Source organism: Ischnura elegans, chromosome 4 (genome assembly GCF_921293095.1).
Source record: "Ischnura elegans chromosome 4, ioIscEleg1.1, whole genome shotgun sequence".
Taxonomy (NCBI): domain Eukaryota; kingdom Metazoa; phylum Arthropoda; class Insecta; order Odonata; family Coenagrionidae; genus Ischnura; species Ischnura elegans.
Window position 1 is genome coordinate 6,102,128 of NC_060249.1, and position 24,524 is coordinate 6,126,651.

The following is a 24,524-nucleotide window of genomic DNA, read 5'->3' on the forward strand; positions in this document are numbered from 1 at the left end:
GATTTAGCTCTTGATTTGTTCAAAAAAAGTACATTTTTAACTGGTGCATTGACAAGTTATAGGAAAAGAATTCTTCGACCCCTCTAAGAAAAATTCTGTGTGGGTGAGAAAAAGTGTGTTAAGTGTGAAGAGATGCTTCTTCTTGGATACCGAGAAAAAATTCAGAGAGAAAATCCAGTTTTGTTACTGTCCACTGACTCAATAGCCAAAAGCAATGCCGTTGTTCTAAAGGGTCAGGAATTGCCAAAGCAAAGGCCACAACTCATTGAAGAGTACAATCGGAACATGGGTGGGATTTATACTTCGGATACGATGCTATATGGCTATTTAGATGAGAGAAGATCATTGAAATACTGAAAGAAATCAGTTTTCAATGCAGTTACTAGAATGGTTCTAAATGCCTATACATATTATCTATAAATTAAGCAATCCTGGAAAGAAAATTTCAAGATTGCAGTTTATGCTGGAAGTAATAGACAGCATTGAGGGTGAATGGTTACTCAAAAACAATAATCCGAATCAGTCAACTCCCAGTGCAGTGTCAATGGGAATAGTATACGGAATAAGGAAATTTCCAAGGAGGAGGGAAAAAGTTTGTGCTGTGTGCAGTAGGTAAGATGTCCATAGATCCAGAACAGTTTGTGTCGAATCTGGAAAAGTTCTACATGGACTATGTGTTTCTCATCATATTTGTGATTAATAATACATTCACTTATTTGATTTCGAAGGAAGTTAGAAACCTTGCCATTTTTTGTACACATGTTTAATAGCCTTTAATGTAATTGTTAATATTATTTGTAATGATAGGCTCAAATGTTTGTCATAATTATTCAGGTACCTATGTCATAAAGTTTTCACATGTTTTAGACTCATGTCACAGAAAAGATTCATGTTATCATTTTCTTGATCTCCTCTGAATTTTATGCAACTGACTTTGCAAAAATAAAATAAATACTTGCTGAAAATTTGTGTAATTATCTTTGCCAGTATGTGACTATTTTATATGAAAAGCAATGATATTTCATATTTTTTGTTGTTTTGTTCCTTTAAAGAGGATTTTATGTTTCATTTTGTGGGTTAAAAGTAAAAATTGAAATTATTCAATCTCGTAAAATTAAAATTAAACTACAACAATTTTTTTCATGAAAAAAATGGCATATAATTTTTAACTTTGATTTATAAGAAAAAATTCACTACCAAATACAGAAAGAAATGCAAAAACAGCAATAATTAAGCAAATTATTAAGATTTGATAAAGGCGTACAAAATTAACACAATACCCATGGGACTTCTGGGAGTACCAAAAACCGGTTGCACTCAAGGGTTTAAAAAGGGTAATGGTTTTCAATGCCATAATATACCACATGATAACTCATTACAAAAATAATAAATTCAAAATTTTTAAGTGCATAAATATATTAATTTATGTTAAATTTTGGAAATAACTATTATCAGAAAATAAGGGGTCAGTGAACCACACCAAATTTCCACAGACATTTCTATCATTTAACTTTGAAAAGGAGTAGGTAGATACAACTTGGCCTAAATAAATAATATTTTGCGTACTCTTTGCTGTAGCATATTTTAGTAGTGGGTATTGCGGGCGGCAGATCACCTTGGACTTCAAAAAGACCTCTGAAGCTTCTTAAAAGTCTGATTTGAAGATGGAACAACCAAAACTCACAACCAGGGCATTTTGCCGTATGTATCTACAACAAGGAGCAAAAATTTTAGGCTTCTGAGGAGGTACAACATTGAAACCATCTAAAGACATATGTATGTCCAATTTAAGAGACTGCCTTGTTCGTGTAAAGGACCCAGTTGCCCTCATGACTCAAGGGGTTTATTGAATCCCATGTGAGTGCGGTAATGTCTACATGGGAGCGACTGGGCAAACTATGTATCTCTTTCCATCTTAAAGAGCATCAAAAGCATTTCCGACTTGGTCAACTGGAAAAATCAGCTTTTCGATCATTGCCTGAGTCAAGATCATAAAATAAGGTGTATTGATACCACAGTTTTATTGCGATCGAATCAACTTTAGGATGGATATACGGAAGAGGCTAGAGATTTAAAAGAAAAATGGCAACAGAGATACCAGCTATTCGATCAGCAGCCCTTAGAATCGAACTCTGAAAAGAATTAAGATTGCCAGAACTAAGTCTTTTCTGATCTATGGTCCTCTGCCATAACAATTGAGGATCGCCCATTCTGATGCCGATCTTCTATGGTCACTACGAATTTTAATCATTAGCCTTGAGAATGGGTAATGAGGTGGAACCTGAAACTTTGGCTGCCTTAATTTTTCTGACCCATGTGCAAACCTGAGAGAAGTTCATTCATTGTAATTGCTGGGAAAGTGTTGAATCATGCATAGGCTCTTACTCCCTTTGCCTCCATATTTGTCCATTGCATCCCTCTCTCCTCTAAATCTTGTTATCCTGACATTCATCTTCATTCACTCAGGAATTCAACCTGAAGGTTAGTTTAGATTAGGTTAGGGTAGAGCTCACTCCAGGCTTAGCTACTTATATTCGTTGTACTTGCTCAGGCCTCTCTATCCAACTGTGAAAAGTTACTCTATTCAGAAAGTTTACCTCTATTTATTGACCTCTTGTATGATCAGCCCCTCATCATCCTACTTTCTACTCAATGTCTCCTTTAGTCTTACTTACTGATGCTTCAAGTCTCCAATTGCTCTCCTTCATGCTGCTCCTATGTCCTTATGGTTTATTTTTCAAAATCCTCAATCCCGAATTAGGAATCATGAAGGAAATCATTGTCATATCATCTGAATTCTTTGAGAACATACATATACATATTGCATTGCATTCATAATGAGACACGGCAGTGCAACACTGGTATTTCCTTGTGCCTTAGGCACCTACTTTAAGGCAAAGTTGCTGATATGAAGATCCACTTTACCACTCACCATTAATGACCGGTGATTGAATGAATAAATGATGATTTCAGGAGAAATTTTATACAACAGGCTCTCTGGCCTATGGGTGGAATGTTGCTCCTAATATATATAAGTGTGAAAGTCCCAAAAAGCACAAGCTGTGCCAACATTGACCTTTTTTTTCTCCACCTCCTGCAGTTGAAGTTCTACCGCAGTGTGATGGAGGACGTGATTGCAGGTGCAAGGGAGCTGCTCTTGGATGACGGTGTGGATGAGCAGGTGCTGATGGAATTGCGACACATTTGGGAGACGAAGCTGCTGTCGTCCAAAGCCATTGACATGAGCCCTGAGCCAGCTGACCCTCAACCACCCATTGTCACGGCTCATGCAACCACGGCAGCCAACAATCCCTCACATCCCCTTGTTGTGGCACCCTCGTCCACAGGTATGATCCCACTTTGATTCAAGCTAAGTCCTCTTGGGATGAATTGGTTGGAATGGCAGTTTGCCGTCTTATTTGCCATCGTCAGCAGCAGGGTGGGAATTTGGGATTGCTAAGCATTTGATTGGTTGTTCAGATTTCAATGGCGGTGTACCATTTTCACTGTCATTTTGTTGAGCACATATGTGCTGAAATGAATGGTAATTGTATACTGTTGTTGAGTAATAACAGAGTACATACCGTATTCCTCCGAATACAGTCCTCCTCTGAATGTAGGCCCCCCCCCCCTAATTTTGAGGCTCGAGTTTCGGGAGAAAAAAAAAGGGATTGAATTTGGCCCCCCCCTTAACTTTTATCACAGGAATTTTTGGAAAAAAAGTGGGGACTATATTCAGACATATACGGTATGTAAATGGTGTTTGAGCTATGCTATGTGATGATCTGATTGACGTTTGAGTGCCAGTCAGGCCACTTTGCCTTGATGTTCAGCTTCCTCTCTCTTGTCCACTTCCATTTTGTCCATATCATAGGTTTCTATCCCTTTCTTTCCTCTCCATTTATATTTATCTATTTGCGTTGTGGTGTCGAGTGAATGGATGCCTGCTGTCAAGTAGGAATTACTGTAAAATGAGGCAATATTTTACCTTATCATTTGTTGATTAGTTGGTTGCAAGTTCCCATGTTTAATGCCACTTATTGAACATGTATTGTCATCTTCATTTACTTATTCAAATTTTGAATTTCTGTGGAAGCTTGCTCACAACAACGCAGATAATTAATAATAACAATAATAATAAAGTACTAGTCTTAGATTGGCTGAATTCCGGTAGACTTTCTCCTCTTTAATTTTTTATCTTAAACCATATTTTCCATGTACTCTTCCACATTTGCCGTCTCTGATAACAGTGTTCCCATCCCCTTTAATTGGACTTACTTCTCCACTTACCTGTTTGATTACTTCCTTGATATCTTCGTAGATGTCTTTATCGTCTTCTTCCTTGTGATCTCTCGTAGGCATGTAAACATATATGCACTACTATGGTATTTACTGGTTTAGACGCAATCATAACCATGATATCGTTTTGTCATCCTGCAGAAAGTGTTTCATCTGCATACCAGCACTCTTTTTCTGCATTATCCTAACTATAACTGCACCGTTTAGAGATCCTTTGTGTACAATCCCGTACCTGCCACTCCGTAAGTCTTCTTCGTCTGGTCACATAATTTCACTAATTCCTAGTATGTTAAGTTTCGATCTTTGCATTTCTACTTTCACATTTTCTGGCCTTCCGCAGGCCCTAAGAGATTTCATATTCCTATCATAAGAATTTAACTTGATGAAAGCACTTGCCTATTTCCACACTTCTTTATTTCTTCTGACACAGGTTTCGGCACATAATGCCATTTTCAAGGTACAGTAAAGCTTCGATTTTACATCAAGTCTCGTTTTTACGCAGCGACACTCAAATCTGGCCGGGAAGCATAGGGATTTGCAATGGCAAGACTTCGATTTTACGTCTTTTCTTGATTTTACGCAGCATAACCCCAGCCCCAAGGATGCTGCTAATTTTGATTTTACACCGTCGTCTTTTGACTGCGCGCAGAACAACCTCAGTATTGAAGATAATTCTGATCTCAAATACATCTACTTATTGTCTAGTTTCTCAAATAATGCATACCTACAGTAAGTTTCAATATGCTGAATCAAAACATAGGTATCGCATTACAACGAGTATTGAAGAAAGCTAGGCTGGTAACAGCAACGGAGCTTACTATTTCTAAACCATGTTGCTCCAAATCATGTTCCCACGTAATTACTTCATATGTTCCGTATGATAATTGCATATGGTTGCGCAGTCAGAGCCCCAAGGTCATCGGAGCCTTGGAGCTCCGCAACAGTTCATATCGCTGTCCGCTAGATGGTAATGAGGTAAGAAGCTTTCGTGGCAATCCAAGATTGACTTTCGTCCTTTGCCGGGAGCGCCTAGGAAATGATGCGGAAATATATCGTGTTCATTTTCAGCTTTGGAAAATCCTGACTGGAGTAATGCGAAGTTATGTTCTGCTCTTGGTTCAAATTTGCAACTTGGTTCAAAACCACAAAGGTGTGGCAATCACCGTGTATGCGCTCATATGTACTTTAGATTAAGAAAGACGATCACCGGAGGTGTAAACATAATCACAAAAGGTCCATATACTCAATAATAGCACTTGCTGCTGTTTCTTTTTTACTTTCCTTTGAGTGGAGACCTACTGATAGACAATTATTCTACATCAAAGACGCAGCCGCAACGCAATCGATCAGTGATTTTTGCCACAAATCGAAAGCATGCAGAGGAGAAAACTTTAGTTTGTGCCTGCAAACAGATATTTTAATTGCCTTGCATTATTTTTGATTTTTACCTAGAGTTTACTGCTTGAAAACCCATATTAACCATTATAATTGAAGCAGTTGGTAGTCCTCAGATTTGTATATTGTGTTACTGGCGTATTTTCTTCATTGATTAGCGAAAGGAGGAGTATATTTGGTTAAGGACATTATTAACTGCTGGTAAAGCTAAGTATGGAAGCTAAGCATAAATATGGAACCTTCGAAAGTTAAAAGAACGTGGAAAACTCTTTCTATTGAGAAAACAATTAATGACATGGAGCACAATATGTCCCTTTCCAAAACAGAAATAGCTAAGTTCAATGGGATCTCATTTTCAAAGTTAAAAAATATGTTGGCATCAAAGGAGAAGATATTTTCCTCATCCTGTCAGAAGAAGTCATCATATGTGTCCTCGGGAAAGTATGCAGAACTTGTAGGGACATTGTTTGCCTTTTTTAGTGATTGCCACCGAAACAAACTCCCTATTGATGGTCCAATTTTGCAAGAGAAGGTAAGAAATTTGGACCTCACACTAGGGCTCTACGGGATGGTTAGGCAATTTCAAAAAGAGTTAAAACATTAGCTACCACGGTAAATGTGGAGAAGGGAAAGTAGATGATAACTTGGTTAGGAAGTGGAATCTTATTAATGAGTCAATCATTGAATCCTTTGCACCACAAGGCCGATATAATATGGATGAAACAGGTCTCTTCTGGAAAGCTCCTCCTAACAGAAAAATGCATCTCAAAGGAAAGAAATGTCATGGAGCACAAAGAAGCAAGGAACGCCTGGCAGTGCTTCTCACCACAAGCCAAAATGGTGGAAACAAATGGAAACCTGTTGTCAAAGCTCTTAAGCTGAGCTGCTTTTTTACATATATCGAAAAAATGTCCACTGCCAGTAAAGTATCATCTAAATTAGCATGCATGGATGTGTGTGGAACTTTTTAGGCAACCAATTCCATATGTTGAGCGGAAATGTGCTGGATAAAATAAAAATGTACTGCTAATTATTGATAATTCTACTGTTCATGAAGTGGGTGGCCTTGAGCTGAAGAATATTAAATTGTTAATTTTAGAACCCAACACCCTGAGCAAGACACACGGCCCTTTGGACATGGGAATCATATACGTATGTACAATTTTAAGATCATGTGTTGCAGCTAACTTCTCCAACATCATATTCACAAGATAAGATAAAATACAATGTATCATTATTTTATTTTGAATAGGAGCATGTTTTCATACCATTTCATTAGGATAATGGCAAAAGCATCGTAGAGGCAGCTCTTAGGACTCCTGCATGCTGTCAGAAGCATAGCTCGAGCATGGAACAATGTTTTGAAGGAAAATATTAAAACTGCTGATTATCAGCAGGTTATGGGGAGGTAGAAGACAATATGGCTGAGGAGAGCATATTAGTCCTCTTTCATAACAGGATCTACATACTTGCTAATTAACTTGAACAGTTCAATCAAGTTTGCCCTATAAACCCAGCTGTTTAATCAATTACCTATCATGAGATAGATGAAGACTTGGCTACAAATGGAGAAACAGTGAGGGTAGAATTGAACAACACACCAGCTTTAGAGTTCAAGGAAGAGAGTGATGTAATGGGTGACAGTGATGCAATGCTTGTTAATCCTTCCCGTGGTGATATTAAAGAACCCTTCAGGCATTTTCACAATTTTTGTTACGCACATTCAGAGATTAGTGAAGGCTATATTGAAAACATTAATGCATCATCAGCAGTGAATAAAATATTTGAGAAGGATTTGCAACAAAGTAAAATCAAAGATTTTTCCACCCAAAATGAGTGATTGAATAAAAGAAGAAATTGTTTTAGTATATCCCCATAAATCAGAGCTTTACAAAAGTATTTGACTAAGTGTTCTAATAATAAGGGGCAATTTTTATCGTGAAAACTATACTCCTCCTCAACACCAACCCTTGATTTTACACACTGAATTTACACAGTGCCCATATTTTGGTCCCTCCAACTGCATAAAATCAAAGTTTTACTGTATATAACATTTGGATGGGGGCCTATATTCATATGTTACAGTTGGGGAGGGATGGGGTAGAGTTTTCAGGGGATTTTTCAGGGTTACTGGATAGGGGAAATGAGGAGGTTGGGGGGAGGGAATTAGTGGAAGCAATGCAAGTGATTCATGATGATGTGGGTGGGTGGGAGTTAAAGCTATGTGCAATAGAGGCGAGTCGATTAGGAACGTATGATCTGTGCACAATTTAAAATCAGTATTAATTAATCAAAAATTAAATTTATTATTTCTAACTGTTTAAGAAAATCAAGTTTTCTCCCCTTGTTATGTGCATGTAAAACTTTTGGATCAAAATTGCACCTGTGGTGTTCATCATGGAGATGTCTTGCAATTCCCCTGGTGTACAGTTTGTAAATTTCCCCATTGTAAGAGAACATTACGAGGGCAAAATTTTGGAAGGCAGACACGTCTTCAAATAGTTCCTGAGCTGACCACTTTCACACACCACTGATCTTTGCATTCATTTTTTTTTACCACTGTTTATGTGTCTGCCAGCAGCTGTGTGTGTAATGTTCTTCGAAGTCGATACTGTTCAAAATGTAGTGATGCCTGGTCTACAATGGGACAGTTGCAGTAAGATTGCAAGTAACGTTTAATTATTAGATGGACACACAGCGAACTCGGGATTTTCCAGACCAATGATGGGTAGAAGCGGCTCTAATAATCCAAACTTTCAATTCTTGTAATTTTCTTTATTAGATCATCCATCGACATGCATACGTATGTACATGTATGTGGAATGCCATATTGGTTCGCTTGTCTTGCGGCTTTTCTCCCATTGTAGATGAATTGGTGTGATGGAGGGGTTAGTTGCTTGAAGTAAACTATGCTTAGCATTCTGTGTGATTTTTTGAGTAGTTTTCAGTCTACAGAGAATGCGTCGGAGAGAGAAATTTATCATAAGTCATGGCAAAAGGTGCAACTGATTTGGTCTGTGATTCTTTGACAATGTGCTTGGTGTATACTCTTTCTTATGTTTTGATGTGGAAAATAGGTAATTGAGTATGATTTGGAAAAAAAACCTGCTTTATAGATGAATATAAGATATATGACACTATATAAACCCTTTTTGGGCCAGCTGAAGAATGACTGGGCTTTTTAGGCGAATTTGTAGGTTTGCACTTACTCATTCATTCATTTTTATTTGTCCTGAGATTTGTGATATACATACTTTATACAAATATAGGACATGTCAAGATAAAAATGTATGTACACACACATAAAAACATCTCAATACAAAAATTCAGGACTATAAATGTGTACATTTTTCAGCACAGATTGAAATGGTGAACTTAAGTATTAAAAACATCGTCAAGAACTAAATTGCACATTTAGAAATCCATTTACAGTGTAAAATAGCTAAGAATGAAGAAATTTAAGTATATAATTCGTGAACTGTGATATTCTACTAACTCTTTTCAATTCTGGTAGTAACTTATCAAAATTTGTCATACCGATGGATTTTGGGCCTATAGCTGCATTATTAGTTCTTAGAAATTGTTGGTTCTGATATTTACAAGATCTTGTTTAATGAAGATACTATGAATCATTGGTTGGATATTGAGAAGTAGTATTTTTCGTGGACATTATTACCATATATGTAAATTTACACGTAAGGAATTGTTTAGATATGCAGTTTCTTAAACAGAGGGTAACATTTAGATCCACTGGAAACATTGCTAATAGGTAAGTCATATTGCCTTTTTTTGAATACGGAAAATCACATTGCTTTGTGGGGGAAGAACACCAAAGTAAAATGCTGAATATAATGCTAGAGTGAAATTTACCTTATTAAATTGATGAAAGTACTTGTGTACTTACAGTATGCCTGATATTCCTAATAAGAAAACAAATAGAGATTACCGTATAAGCGTGTGTAAGAGGCTCACCCCTATTTTGAGCATTGGAGCTACGAAGAAAAAAATTTTGCGGCAATTTTTTTTATACTATCGCGTGGTGTTGCAGACGTACGCCTGGAATTTCGACAGTTATCGAAATTTCCTCTTTCAATATTTATTAAGAGAAATTTTGATAATTGCGGCGGTAATAGCGGCATAAGATGGAGTAGAAAGAGTTCCGATCCTCTCTTTGCATACGCCGTTGCTCTACGACGCTTGTCCTATTCTCGAACAATTTTGTTTAAATGCTCTCGCAGGAGTATTGCAATAGAATTGCAGCCCTGGAAAATTTTTAGGCAAAACACGACAGGCACATAGCATGATCCTTCCCAAGAGGGAGAACAATCGGGGCAATCTCAGCGCCGTAGGATAATAACCACGTCGTAGATTTAACGGAGCCACACTCGGCCCTCCATCAGCCAATGGCTCCGGTTTTTTTTTTTTCCTTTCAGAGACTCCACAGGAAAATAGGAAAACATCAAGTTACAGGGGAACAATGGAAACACGTTTCATCCCTACCCCATCTCACCAACTGACCTGATCGATTTCCCAGTTTATGGAGGCCAAATGCTAGGAGAGTCATCTACTGAGCCCGAAAATATCTCGATAGCTTTCAATAATTGTATGACACGCACGAGGTCCAAAAAAAGAATGAGACCTAACGCGACGTATATGTGACAGCATTTCAGTTTTTTAAGCTCTAATTGATTGACACAAAGATTTATAGTTGAAACAAGGCTACTAATATTCAACATAGTCCAAACAGCACAATTTCGAAAGAAACAAGCGTAGCATAAGCGCATTCAAACAAGACGAGATGGACTGGAAACTTTAGGCAATGCAAACTGCGTGTATCAAATTGCTGTGCCTTTGCCCCTTCACTTTGAAGGCAACGACGTCACGTGCAAGATCGGACGTGTTCTTCCCGTGCTCCATTCGCTCATAGCCTCGTAGCTTGAAATACGGAGGGATCGCGCTCCTTCCCCTGGACCTCTCCTTCCGCGCTCTTCACTTATAAGCATTTCTTCCATCCACAATTTAGTCCAACAATGAACACACTCGTTCGAATTTTTTAAAGCGCAGGTTTTGACACCAATATAATTTTCAGTTACATTCATCCTTATATTAGCGTCTGAAGATGATTTTTGGAAAATCAGGTCCTCAGTGTAATGGAAATTACTTGGCAAGACAGATATTGACTATTAACCAGGTATGTCCTTCAAAAATACGCGTTTATCTACGTTTGATAACCGATTTGTATATGCAGTATAAATGCCGCGGGATGCCCACTTGTGGCATTAAATTTAGCGCGCTCTCCGGAGCGAAAAACCCCGTGCGATCTTTTCCATGTTCACCTCTGGGGTACCGACGTGACGGCGCGATGCTTACAAGAAAAGCAAACAGGAGCATTTTAAAAATACGTCACTAAGGGAGAAACTCCCCTGCGTGCCGCTTGTTTTTGACCCAGGGTTTCAGATGACTGACTCACGCTGAAAACCAAGGCCACTCAGTTCCCCTTAGACTTGCGACCGGTGAAGGGGAGGGGGGAAGATAAGAAGTTTGTGTTAGAGGCGCACCCTCATTTTCGGCTGAAATTTCTGGGAAAAAAGGTGCGCCTCTTACACGTGCTTATACGGTATATTGCCACACAAATTATGTATGTATTTGCTTTTCCCAAGATACACTATTAGTCAGAGTTACTCCAAGAAACTGTGCTGGAATTTTGGGGGATATGTTTACCACCTATGATGATTACAATATCTGCAGGAGATTTATTTTTATTGGAAAAATAAATAAGATGAGACTTGCTTATGTTGAGTTCTAAAACATTATTATGCACTACACCAGTCTAAAAATGTTTGAGTCACCATGTTGATTATGCTGCTGATCCATCTACTGATGGTGCAGGTGTAATATTTTTATCATCAGAATATAGGATGGGTAGACCCCTGGGGTATGCCTATTTCAATTTCTTTGTCAGAAGAAATAAATAGGATACCATTCTTCGATAGCACCACATGTTGAGACCGTTTACTCAGATATGGTTTTGCATATTTATTTATGTGGGATACCACTAATGCCATAATGCTCCATCTTAGACAAAATAATCTGGTGGTCAACATGGTCAAAGGATTTTGAGAAAATGGAAAATAGTCCTAAATTTTCAATTTTGTTATCCAGATCAGACTATATTTGGTTGACCATATGATGTGTGGCAGTCTTAGTTAACCTAGTGTTTCTGAATCCATGTTGAGAGGCGGTCAGTAGGTGATTGGATTCACAGTAAGAAGACAATCAATTGTAAAATACCTTTTCAAGTACATATTGTACCCCTCGTGCCGGGGCACATTCGGGGAAAGGGGAGTTGGAGGTCAAAAGGGGAGGGCAGAGGTGTTGCGGGGATATCCCATGCACCTCGGGCGAGGGAATGGGGTTTGGGAAAGGGAAGGAGGGGAAAATTTAGGGGTGACGAGACCTGAGATAGTAGCGTTGGGATAAAGAAAGCTGTTCGACTGCGCAGTTCACTCAACATCAATTTAATAAGTTTTAAATATGATCATTTACAAATACAATCAAGTCAATAACAAAAGGAACAATTAACTTCTTTTCCTTGGATTTCAATGAAACATAACGCATAATTCACTAGGCTGCAGCCTCTCAAATATCCACTACAGAAAAATTTAAGTCCTTAACCTAGACCAAAAAAAAATCACGTTACACGTTTTCACATTCATAAACCATACGAAAACCACAAGAAAAGGGAACTAATGAAAAAGAAACAAAAAAGAAAAAAGGGGGGGGGAATGAAAATATAAAACAACAAAATAAATGTTGCACTGAAGTTCACACTGTAATAGGGGGTAGTACTGTCATCTTCTCTACTTGTGCGAGGGAACTTTATAAACCTTTTTAGTGAATTCTCTTCTTGACTTGGTGGGGTTGGACTTTTCTTCTGTTCTTTGGGAGGGGAGGGGAGACGGGATTTCGTGACTTTTTCTCTTAAAATTTGTTGAATTTTCGGGGCTCTCGATCTGTTGATGGTGGCGATTCCGTTCCGCGGCGTAGGCTGCCCTGTACCCTCTCCAGCAGGTTCACGGGTGGGAGATGACCTCTTGGCAACAGTTGGGCGATCCTTTCCTTGGTACCAACGAGTCTGCCGTACAAACTCCTACTCATATCTAGCACCCTCTTTCTCTCTCTCAGGATCTGTCCACCAACTTCGTCTCTCATGCCGTCTCCCACACTCCGCCTACTCTTAGGAGCGTTTTGCTTACGTGGGAAAAGCCAAAAAAAAAAAAGAATCCCTTTTTCTTAGGTACACCACGTTATATAGTCTTTGAGGGGAGGGATCACCAGGGGGAGGGGGGGGGGGTCAGGGGAAAAAAAGAAAAAGGAATGATGCACATGGGAATGGAGGGTCACTTCACCAAGGACAAGGGGGGGGGACCACGTTCTTCTTCTTCTTCTTGACCGTCTGTTTGGCACACTTAAGGAGAGAAGGGGAGAGAATTTCACATTTTTTATGGGGAAGAAAATGGTGAAACATCAAATGGGGACCCAATGATTCATATCACTCACTCAAAACCCTCTTACACTCACTCACACATACAGACGAACATATCTCTTACAAAAAAAAACGGCCTTCCTTTACTGTCGCACTCCCATCTCCCACGTCCAAATGTAATCGGGCGGATGGCACCGGTTACAATATATGTATTTCTAATTGGTTCAGTAGAGAAATTGGCCAGTAGGATTTCATATCCAGTTTACTTCCTTTGAACTTATGGAGGGGTATAACTTTGGCAGTCTTCAGGGGTTCATGAAAGATACTAAGTTTTAGTTACTTGTTGATAAAGAATAATAATTGGTATTTAATATGCGAATAGCATCCGCAAATACTCGAATACCTCAAATACTAGAAAGTATTTGATATTCGAGGTCTCGAATAATTATGCTAAAGGTACACTCTCGAATACTTTGAATTTCGCGCCGTACACTGTCGTTGGTAGTTGACTCGGAAAATTGTAAAGAACTCTAGTCGTTTAGTGCATGCAGCGCCGTTTTAGGCAAGTTGACGAAGTACATCAAATTTGCGGATTAGAGCGGTGAAAAAACGTGGGGAACAGAAAATGATTGGGTGAAAAAATCCGAAAATCCCCGCTTTCCCCCACCAGGAGAACCTCAGTGCCGTGGGATAGCAACCGTAGGGCATTTCCCACGATCCGCTATCCCCCTCCATTCAGCACTCGCCTCACCCACTCTGACCCTTTCCCCTTCTCGGAAATCAAACAAAAGGACCCAGCTCGCGCAGGGATCATATTAGGAAGACCTTAGCTTCGAAATAAATATCAAGTTACACCAGAACAATAAAAACGTGTTTCACGCCCTCCCCTCTTTTCTCACCCACTGACCTTTTTAAGCCTACCTGCTTCTAAGTTTCCAGTTTCTGGAGGTCAACTGCTGCATGAATCACCTATAGCCCAAAAGGTGTTTAACAATGACTTACGGCAATTGATATTACACCTTTATTGGATTGAAATATTAGTAATGTGCACGTAATTTAAAAATAATTGTCAACCACATTGAAGCCATTGAAACCATTGAAGAAGAAGAAAATCCGGTGGAGAATCGCGTGTATTTTGCAAAATGCCTCAGATTGTACGCCAGCACTTGATAGCAGGAGCATAAAGCGAGATACATTTCAAATACGTGGCGAGTGTAACACTCAAAAAGAAACTTTTTTTTAACAACAGCAATTTTAATCACATCATTTTGCATGCTTAGCAAACTTTTAACGCAGATAATGAAGGCATTACATTATATGATAGAAAAAGTCAAGAACCCTCCATGTAGGGTTCTTGGAAAAAGTCTTCCGAGGCAGGATCGACCCTATTGTTCCCAACCTTCATTCAACCTTCCACCATTTTGTCTGCAGAAACAAATGCAATACGTTATTTCTCGTAACTGCCGCTTAATGTACAGGAACAATTAACACACACCAATGGAAGCATATGAGGCATTAAATAACCGCAATACAGTTTTATCAGTTATTTTTTGAATTTTCAGTGGACAATGCCAAAATAGAATGATTACGTAAATGCACTAATTAAGTCATATAAAAATGGCTTCGTCGGTTGAGCATTGGCATAATGATTGAAAAAGCAATGCTTTGCATGATTTTTATTCAGTACGGCACCTATAAATTGTTTGAATATTAAGTTGTTTGAGTAAGGAAATTTAGGAGGCAATACAACATCGCCTTTCATCTGGATTTATGTTTACGTTTATCGGATATAAATTTCTCTGTTGCAGCACCACTCCTATTCCTGTGTAACTGTTCGCAATAGGTGTATTGGCTATTATTTGCTCCACCTCCGGTAAAGCAACAATTCGCTATAGCGAGTGTTTATTTGAGCACCGTGGGGTGTCTTTTTATCGAGGTTGCACTGTAAATTACTACCAGATATAAATGTATATGCCATTTTACATAAATTTAGTGATGATGTCACGTAAGTAAAACAAAAGGGAGATGCAGGAAACTGCGACAAATATAACTCGCATGGGTAATATTTGTGGCAAAGAAACGGAAAGGCATACGCATCTGATGGACCCTCAGGCCAAAAAAAACGAGTATTATTTTATTGATTTAACATTCTCAATAATGACTGAGAAACATGAAAAAGGAATGCAGAATTTTTTAAATTAAATAAACTGAAAGCGCAGCGTCAGCTCTTCATATATGCCATCTGTGGCGGTGCCGAATGCATACGACATAGTGCCAAAAGAGTCAGTTGTACTGTGAGTTCTTCCAGCGGCCACCAGGCTCGGACGCCCGGGTAACGGAAGAGAAAGCCAGTGCGACTCCGACCATTGATGCGAATAGTTCACCATTGCGAATAGTACATTGTGGTCGTGACTATTACTCGTAACCGCAACAGAGAATAAATATGTCCATCCGGACAATTCACGCTGAGTATCATTGTATCGTACATTCTACACCATTGCTAAAGTGCACTACCTACCTGTAGAAGGATCATTGCAAGAAATACATCGTAATGCAAGGGTTTTGTCGGAGAGTAGGTTGTAAAAGAGTCCCGTTTCCTCTATGTTATATCACATGGGGAATAATTTTTAAGATACTTACAATCGGAGTCCTTTCTTCCACTACTTCGGGTTTACACCGCAGACATCAACAGCTATTATGATGGGAGATAACCTTCAGAACTCTTGAAGTTCTCGATTCACAATCTATCCCTGAAATACCCCGCTTTAGGCTTAGGCATAGTCCCTTTCTTAGAAGTTTGCGCAGATTGAAGTGGGCAAAACCACCCGAACAAAAGCTTCTTCTAGCTCTTCATGGTATGCATTCCTTGGGCGCTTTTGTTTTTTTTTTTTATTGTGAAGAGCGAATAGGAAAATAAATTAATCACGCCACTCTTATATTACTCTATTATTTTTATTTTCTTGCTTCGACGTGCTTGGTGTTTTTTGGTCATGGTGTCTACCATCAAATGCTTTCTATTCACGCAACTCACGGATGTGTGGGTATGCTGCCGACTGCTTTCTGCCACCCGAGTAACAAAAGAAGATCAAGCATTCGTGAATGTTAATCCCACAATATTTTCAACAAAATGAACTACTTATTTATCGAACGACAGTTTACTACATGAATTTGAGACTGAGCACTCCGTGTTAACTTCATTTCTAACAGATCGCAAGCAATTACAGAGGTTAAGGAGTCTTGGTGAAGGTTTTCCAGCAATGGAAAGTCTCGCTATGACGAGTGCCAACACCAAAGGGGCCTCGTAAAAACGAATTTTTTAAACATACTTATTATAGGGTCAATTGACGGTATCTTGGCTATCTCTTGTAATGGCAGGGGTCTTGCAATAGCCTTTACTCGTTTTAACGAGGTTCCACTGTATGAGTATATACGCTAATTTTCAAGTCTCTATCCCCAAAAAGGTAATTTTGGACTTTATTCCAGCTTTTTCCGATTTCGGACCAGTGTGCGCCGGGTTGGAAGACGATCGGCCGCCGCAGCTGGCGTTAAGGTATTCGGCGCCCACGTTGAGAACTATAGTGTATACAGCAAGCTGAACTACCAGGCCAAGGCATTAAAAAGACTTAAAAACTTTATTAAAAACAGCTTTAAAAACTGGATTATTACATGAGTTTCATGATAGCGCTTCCTGTCGACAGATTGCTGGACCTACTAGCCTCGAAAGCTCTGCTATAACTACTCGACTTGACTTTCGTAATGCTACTCGAAACTCTCGAATCGAGTAACAAATACTCTATGCGAAATTTCGAGTACTCGCACATCCCTAGAAGATAATGGTTTTGTTATTACAAGTACATGGCGGGAAAATTCAAATGACTGTTGGAAACGCGGTCGTGTATAAATTTGTGGTTTGAAGTACTACTGGAATCGGAATCGATTTTTCACCTTGGCAAGTACTCATTTTCGATTCCAGTTCTTGGCCGAGAATCGAGGAATCGAAGAATCTAACCAACCCATCACTATTATAAATACAGTATAGCTTTTCATACAAAACATAATGGCTTTGACATTAGCATTGAGGGTGCAGTCCCCGACGTAGCGACAAGAAAATTCTCTGCGCCGCAGCGGTGCCGTAAATCCAACGACGTAACTTTTTTCATTAGAATCCATCCAGGTATAGAATGATCCATCGGAATGAAAAATATTCACACCACTTTTAAAACCATGAGTGCCACTAAGGTGCAGCGAATCCATATGAGGGTTAAATTTTGTCCCCCCTGAAAACGTTAAATCAGGATTCTACTGTATCAGGTTTTATTTTAATCTAAATGAGGCAGACTCTTTTGTATATTCATTTGCTATTTTGCAGGGCATAGTTTTCTTCAAACAGGCACTAATGCATAAGATTGTACAAATGGCAATAATAAATTAGTGTGAGTGACCAATGTGTGTACCGCATGAAATGACCTGCTGTATCATTAAAATTGAAAATAGGAGGAAAATATGTAACTCCAAATAATCTTCTTGCCAAAAATAACTACAACTAATTCTCTTAAATTCCTTATCTTATTTATGCACAAAACTTTTGAAACTCAGCTAATTGACTCCACCCATCTAAATCTTAGATCGTTTAAGAACCACTGCAAAAAATATACATGTTACCACAAAAATATATGCAAATAACAGTGGACTAATATAGTTGACTCCAGAGTCCAACCCATAATTAAGTACCCGTGTAATGACGGAAAGGCTATAGTTGAGTATAAATAACAGAAATAAGTTGTTGCATGTATACTGAAGCACCGTTTGTAGACAAGGCAGTTGTAGCAAAGCAGGGAAAGTCCATCTTTAACGAGCGCGCCGTGTGCAAAATCTTGAGAGAAAGGTATTTATTTAAGCTGAAGCATTTGCTCCGGAGTACATATAAGGTAGAGCTTATGCATATCAAATGGAGCAAATGCTTATGCTCTTACCGCTTTTGCTCCAAGCAAATTCTCATGCTCCAAGCTTATGCTCATGAGCATTTGCTCAACTTTAATTCATCCGGCCCATTGATGTATGTGGTGGACATTATATTTAAATTGCTCTTAATTGCATATACTTGCAGTCATAGTGGTTACCTCAGTGTTTTGTTCTCCAAAAATTTAAGATTTTTGGTCATCAACTTTAATAAATGCCATATCTTGGGTCAGTTGATAAAAGCATTTTGGAATACATTGAGGGAATTCTCTGAATAATTTTGCTAATTTTTGAAATCTTGTTATAATTGAACCGTAATTGTTTAAATTTGAATAGCCCTTTGTTCTGGGTCCCCTCATCGTTAAATTAATAAGTTTTTTAATGTTGCACTTACATATATATGCATTTATACTGTGCACTCATTAGGTAGACTTGCCCACTGACAAGGCGAGACTTTGGAAGATACTGAATCATATTTCAGCGTGAAGTCATTCCATGTATTTCCGTTTTGGTATTTTGATAGTGATGCATACATATGATAGTGAAATATTCAAGTAATAAAATTTAATATGATGTTTTTGATGAATCAAATGTGCCATTGATGAGTTATTCCAAGAGTTGAGCAATGCTGTCTATATTAATTACAGTTGTGCTTTTAGTGAAATTGCAAAAATCCAGACAGCTTTGTCTCAGATTGGTCACAAAATGATAAGATATTTTTTTTTGAGAAAACCTACGTTTGATTTATTTCCTTCCATCAAGTTGCTGACGGAAGCTATGTATGCATTTGATGCCACAGAGTAAATGCAGTTTGATTTATTTCCTTCCATCAAGTTGCTGACGGAAGCTATGTATGCATTTGATGCCACAGAGTAAATGCAGTTTGATTTATTTCCTTCCATCAAGTTGCTGACGGAAGCTATGTATGCATTTGATGCCACAGAGTAAATGCAGTTTGATTTATTTCCTTCCATCAAGTTGCTGACGGAAGCTATGTATGCATTTGATGCCACAGAGTAAATGCAGTTTGATTTATTTCCTTCCATCAAGTTGCTGACGGAAGCTATGTATGCATTTGATGCCACAGAGTAAATGCAGTTTGATTTATTTCCTTCCATCAAGTTGCTGACGGAAGCTATAATGTATGCATTTGATGCCACAGAGTAAATGCAGTTTGATTTATTTCCTTCCATCAAGTTGCTGACGGAAGCTATGTATGCATTTGATGCCACAGAGTAAATGCAGTTTGATTTATTTCCTTCCATCAAGTTGCTGACGGAAGCTATAATGTATGCATTTGATGCCACAGAGTAAATGCAGTTTGATTTATTTCCTTCCATCAAGTTGCTGACGGAAGCTATGTATGCATTTGATGCCACAGAGTAAATGCAGTTTGACTTATTTCCTTCCATCAAGTTGCTGACGGAAGCTATGTATGCATTTGATGCCACAGAGTAAATGCAGTTTGATTTATTTCCTTCCATCAAGTTGCTGACGGAAGCTATGTATGCATTTGATGCCACAGAGTAAATGCAGTTTGATTTATTTCCTTCCATCAAGTTGCTGACGGAAGCTATGTATGCATTTGATGCCACAGAGTAAATGCAGTTTGATTTATTTCCTTCCATCAAGTTGCTGACGGAAGCTATAATGTATGCATTTGATGCCACAGAGTAAATGCAGTTTGATTTATTTCCTTCCATCAAGTTGCTGACGGAAGCTATGTATGCATTTGATGCCACAGAGTAAATGCAGTTTGATTTATTTCCTTCCATCAAGTTGCTGACGGAAGCTATGTATGCATTTGATGCCACAGAGTAAATGCAGTTTGATTTATTTCCTTCCATCAAGTTGCTGACGGAAGCTATGTATGCATTTGATGCCACAGAGTAAATGCAGTTTGATTTATTTCCTTCCATCAAGTTGCTGACGGAAGCTATGTATGCATTTGATGCCACAGAGTAAATGCAGTTTGATTTATTTCCTTCCATCAAGTTGCTGACGGAAGCTATAATGTATGCATTTGATGCCACAGAGTAAATGCAGTTTGATTTATTTCCTTCCATCAAGTTGCTGACGGAAGCTATGTATGCATTTGATGCCACAGAGTAAATGCAGTTTGATTTATTTCCTTCCATCAAGTTGCTGACGGAAGCTATGTATGCATTTGATGCCACAGAGTAAATGCAGTTTGATTTATTTCCTTCCATCAAGTTGCTGACGGAAGCTATGTATGCATTTGATGCCACAGAGTAAATGCAGTTTGATTTATTTCCTTCCATCAAGTTGCTGACGGAAGCTATGTATGCATTTGATGCCACAGAGTAAATGCAGTTTGATTTATTTCCTTCCATCAAGTTGCTGACGGAAGCTATGTATGCATTTGATGCCACAGAGTAAATGCAGTTTGATTTATTTCCTTCCATCAAGTTGCTGACGGAAGCTATTATGTATGCATTTGATGCCACAGAGTAAATGCAGTTTGATTTATTTCCTTCCATCAAGTTGCTGACGGAAGCTATGTATGCATTTGATGCCACAGAGTAAATGCAGTTTGATTTATTTCCTTCCATCAAGTTGCTGACGGAAGCTATGTATGCATTTGATGCCACAGAGTAAATGCAGTTTGATTTATTTCCTTCCATCAAGTTGCTGACGGAAGCTATAATGTATGCATTTGATGCCACAGAGTAAATGCAGTTTGATTTATTTCCTTCCATCAAGTTGCTGACGGAAGCTATGTATGCATTTGATGCCACAGAGTAAATGCAGTTTGATTTATTTCCTTCCATCAAGTTGCTGACGGAAGCTATGTATGCATTTGATGCCACAGAGTAAATGCAGTTTGATTTATTTCCTTCCATCAAGTTGCTGACGGAAGCTATGTATGCATTTGATGCCACAGAGTAAATGCAGTTTGATTTATTTCCTTCCATCAAGTTGCTGACGGAAGCTATGTATGCATTTGATGCCACAGAGTAAATGCAGTTTGATTTATTTCCTTCCATCAAGTTGCTGACGGAAGCTATGTATGCATTTGATGCCACAGAGTAAATGCAGTTTGATTTATTTCCTTCCATCAAGTTGCTGACGGAAGCTATGTATGCATTTGATGCCACAGAGTAAATGCAGTTTGATTTATTTCCTTCCATCAAGTTGCTGACGGAAGCTATGTATGCATTTGATGCCACAGAGTAAATGCAGTTTGATTTTTCAGTTCTATACATATTGTGCAAAATTCAGGATGGGAATTTGTCAAAATGTCATAACTTCTATGATCTACTTAAGTACATGACTTGACAATGCTTTTGGGGTTATCCTTCATTTCATAGTTAAAATAACTGATGTTTTTTCTTCTTTATTGGAGATCTCATCCAGGTAGATGAACGAAATGGATGAATGAATCTATTTACATCTTCATTACCTCCCTATCTTTCCTATTCTTGAAGATATAAATAGATGTGTCTATTCGATTTTCTGCCTGGAAGACATCTCTAATGAAATAGATGACACGACAGTTATTTTAATGTTGAGATGAGGCCAACCCCAAAAGAATTATTGCCAAGCCAGGATTTAAATTGCTAGTGCTGATGAATATATATTTTCTTGTAGCATAGAGTTGGATTATATTGTATGTTGAAGTGTATGTCTCTCTCGATAGGAAATCACTTGCAGGCAGTGGCGGGCAATGCTGCAATGGGCAACTCACAGCAGCAGCAACTGACAACTGCCAACACCACGACCACTACGACCAATTCAGCAGCTGATGCCAACAAGACTGTTCCCGTGCAGATAACGCTGCCGCCGCAAGCAGGGTCAAGCGACACACACCCACGAGTCCTCACCATACAAGTTCCAGCATCAGCCCTGCATGGCAAGTGATACGTACCTACATAGGTACTCTCATGCACCCACATGCGCTCATTAATCATCTCCACTATTTCTTTTGGCATCGTGGGATACTTAATACATTCTTATAAATAACTTTTTTTTATTGAGAATGGTGTATAGTCTTTTTTGAGTTTTGGTCAATTTAAGGCTGACATTTTGAGAGTCACAAGGTGAGAGCATAACCATAATCAGAGGGAGGACTCTCCAGTCACCCATGCGTTGGGAAATGACTCAGGAAAAATAGTTCATTTTTAAAATAAAAATGCTCAGCCAATAGATGGGCCCTAGGCATTCTTTGCACATATAGGCTAATACAGTAAACTCTCGATTATACGTAGCAGGATTTTACGAAGTTTTCGATTATACGAAGTGATATTGCAGTCCCGGCAAAAAGCCTATGCTAAATACATGGCGCTAATCGATTATACGAAATGTTTTGAAATTACGAACCTCGGCTCGGTCCCCAGGAGCAAATGGCATTCGTTTATACGAACTACGGCGAAATATTTGTCAACAAAACTAGTTACGCCGGTGTAGTTAGCTAAAAAAAATCAGCGCTTCCGACTGTGGTCCATAAAAAGTGTGAAATCGTAAATGATAGTGCAACTTTGGAGAGAAATGGTTCGCCTAAAACCTCACGGTGGGAATTTAGGGGAAGTAGGAGTTCAGTAAAAATATCACGACTGACATAATGCCCCTATTTACGTGTCTATTCGTAAACATCGCATCGACAATACTTCGTAGTTTAATATGTCAGGAAGGTCGCGCGAGGTATTTCGTACACGCCTACTTAACCCTTTGCACTGCTGTGAACGTACATTCGCAAGGCAGGCTGCTGTGAACATACTTCGAAGACTACGTGACTACTTTTCGCTGAAATACTTCGAAGGGTCCCTAATCCGGGACCCTTTCCTCGACGAGCTCACCCTCGCTGGCCCCTCTCCTCGACCCTGCGAGCGGGGGCCTCCCTCCCCAAAAGTGACCGCTCTGACTGCATTTTGAAAATCTATCAATTAATGCCATCATCAAAAAATAATTGTTTATATCGCACTCCTGCCAATCAGGCAAGCATATATCACATTGCTGTGCCTTCGCCCCTTCGCTTTGAAGGCAACGACGTCACATGCAAGATCGGACATGTTCTTCCCGTGCTCCTTCGCTCATTGCCTCGTAGCTTGAAATACGGAGGGGAGGGAGTGCGCTCCTTCCCCTCCGTATTTCGTTGCTTGCTTCGAAGACTGAGGGATCGCGCTCCTTCCCCTGGACCTCTCCTTCCGCGCTCTTCACTTATAAGCATTTCTGATTTCTTCCATCCACAGTTTAGTCCAACAATGAACACACTCGCTCGAATTTTTTTAAGGCGCAGGTTTTGATACCAATATAATTTTCAGTTGCAATAATCCTCATATTAGCGTCTGAAGATGATTTTTGGAAAATCAGGTCCTCAGCGTAATGGAAATTACTCGGCAAGACAGATGATGACTGTTAACCAGGTATGTCCTTCAACACTATGCGTTTCTCTACGTTTGATAAGCGATTACTATATGCAGTATAAATGCCGCGGGATGCCCACTCCTGGCAGTATATTTTGCGGGCCCTCCGGAGCGAAAAACTCTGCGCGATCTTCCATGTTCACCTCTGGGGTACCGACGTGAAGGCGCTATGCTTACAAGAAAAGCAAACAGGAGCATTTTAAAAATACGTCACTAAGGGAGAAACTCCCCTGCCTGCCGCTTGTTTTTGACCTAGGGTTTCAGATGACTGACTCACACTGAAAACCAAGGCCACTCAGTTCCCCTTAGACTTGCGACCGGTGAAGGGGAGGGGGGGGGGAAGGCGTTACTAACTACGGATAGGTGAACTACGGATACGGAATTAACGAATACGGATTGCACGATTTAAAATTGTTTTGGTTGACACGCCTAAATGACGAGAATCTTCGTCATCCGTCCGGAACGTTCGGGAAAAAAATGACGAGAATTCTCGCCATCCGTACGCAACGTGTTAATAAGTGCAGAGGTTTGTCGAAAATAATGGGGTTCTATACAAAGATGTTTCCCTCTGTTACATGCTTGAATTTTGGCCGGCGATGAGGATTTTACGATGAAAGATGTTCTAAAGGTAGAGGGTTTGCTACATAAGCAACATTTTTGCAAAATATCCAGTAAAAATTCTTTTAAAATCACATTATTTTCGCGTAGGATAATAAATTTCGTGTTATCCCAAATAATCTTGATATTTCGCGTCATTCCGCAAAAAAATCGTTTGGCGAAAAATTCGTGCCTCTATCCATAACTAGGGAAACAAAGCAAAATTCATAGAATAGAATAGATTTATTTGCCCAAAAGATACAATACAAAAGGTAGACCAAAGTGAGTACATAAGGCACGTCATGGAAAATATATCTACATAACTACAATCTAATGTGTAGATGCAAGATAGTCATTTACGGAGTAAAAACATTTATAAGATAAGAGCTAACTTGTTTTTTGTG

At 39.1% G+C, this 24,524-nt stretch overlaps 1 protein-coding gene across 3 annotated transcripts in view; it reads left to right on the forward strand.

Annotated features, from left to right (window-relative positions):
- The window catches only part of LOC124157023 (transcription initiation factor IIA subunit 1), a 79,017-nt gene that overhangs the window by 30,391 nt on the left and 24,102 nt on the right, over positions 1-24,524 (forward strand). For all 3 annotated transcript variants that reach the window (XM_046531488.1, XM_046531487.1, XM_046531489.1), the window contains 2 exons: positions 3,101-3,347; positions 21,801-22,013. In XM_046531488.1, the coding sequence (XP_046387444.1) occupies positions 3,122-3,347; positions 21,801-22,013 (439 nt within the window). In that variant the 5' untranslated portion in view covers positions 3,101-3,121. The remainder of the gene's footprint in view (positions 1-3,100; positions 3,348-21,800; positions 22,014-24,524) is intronic.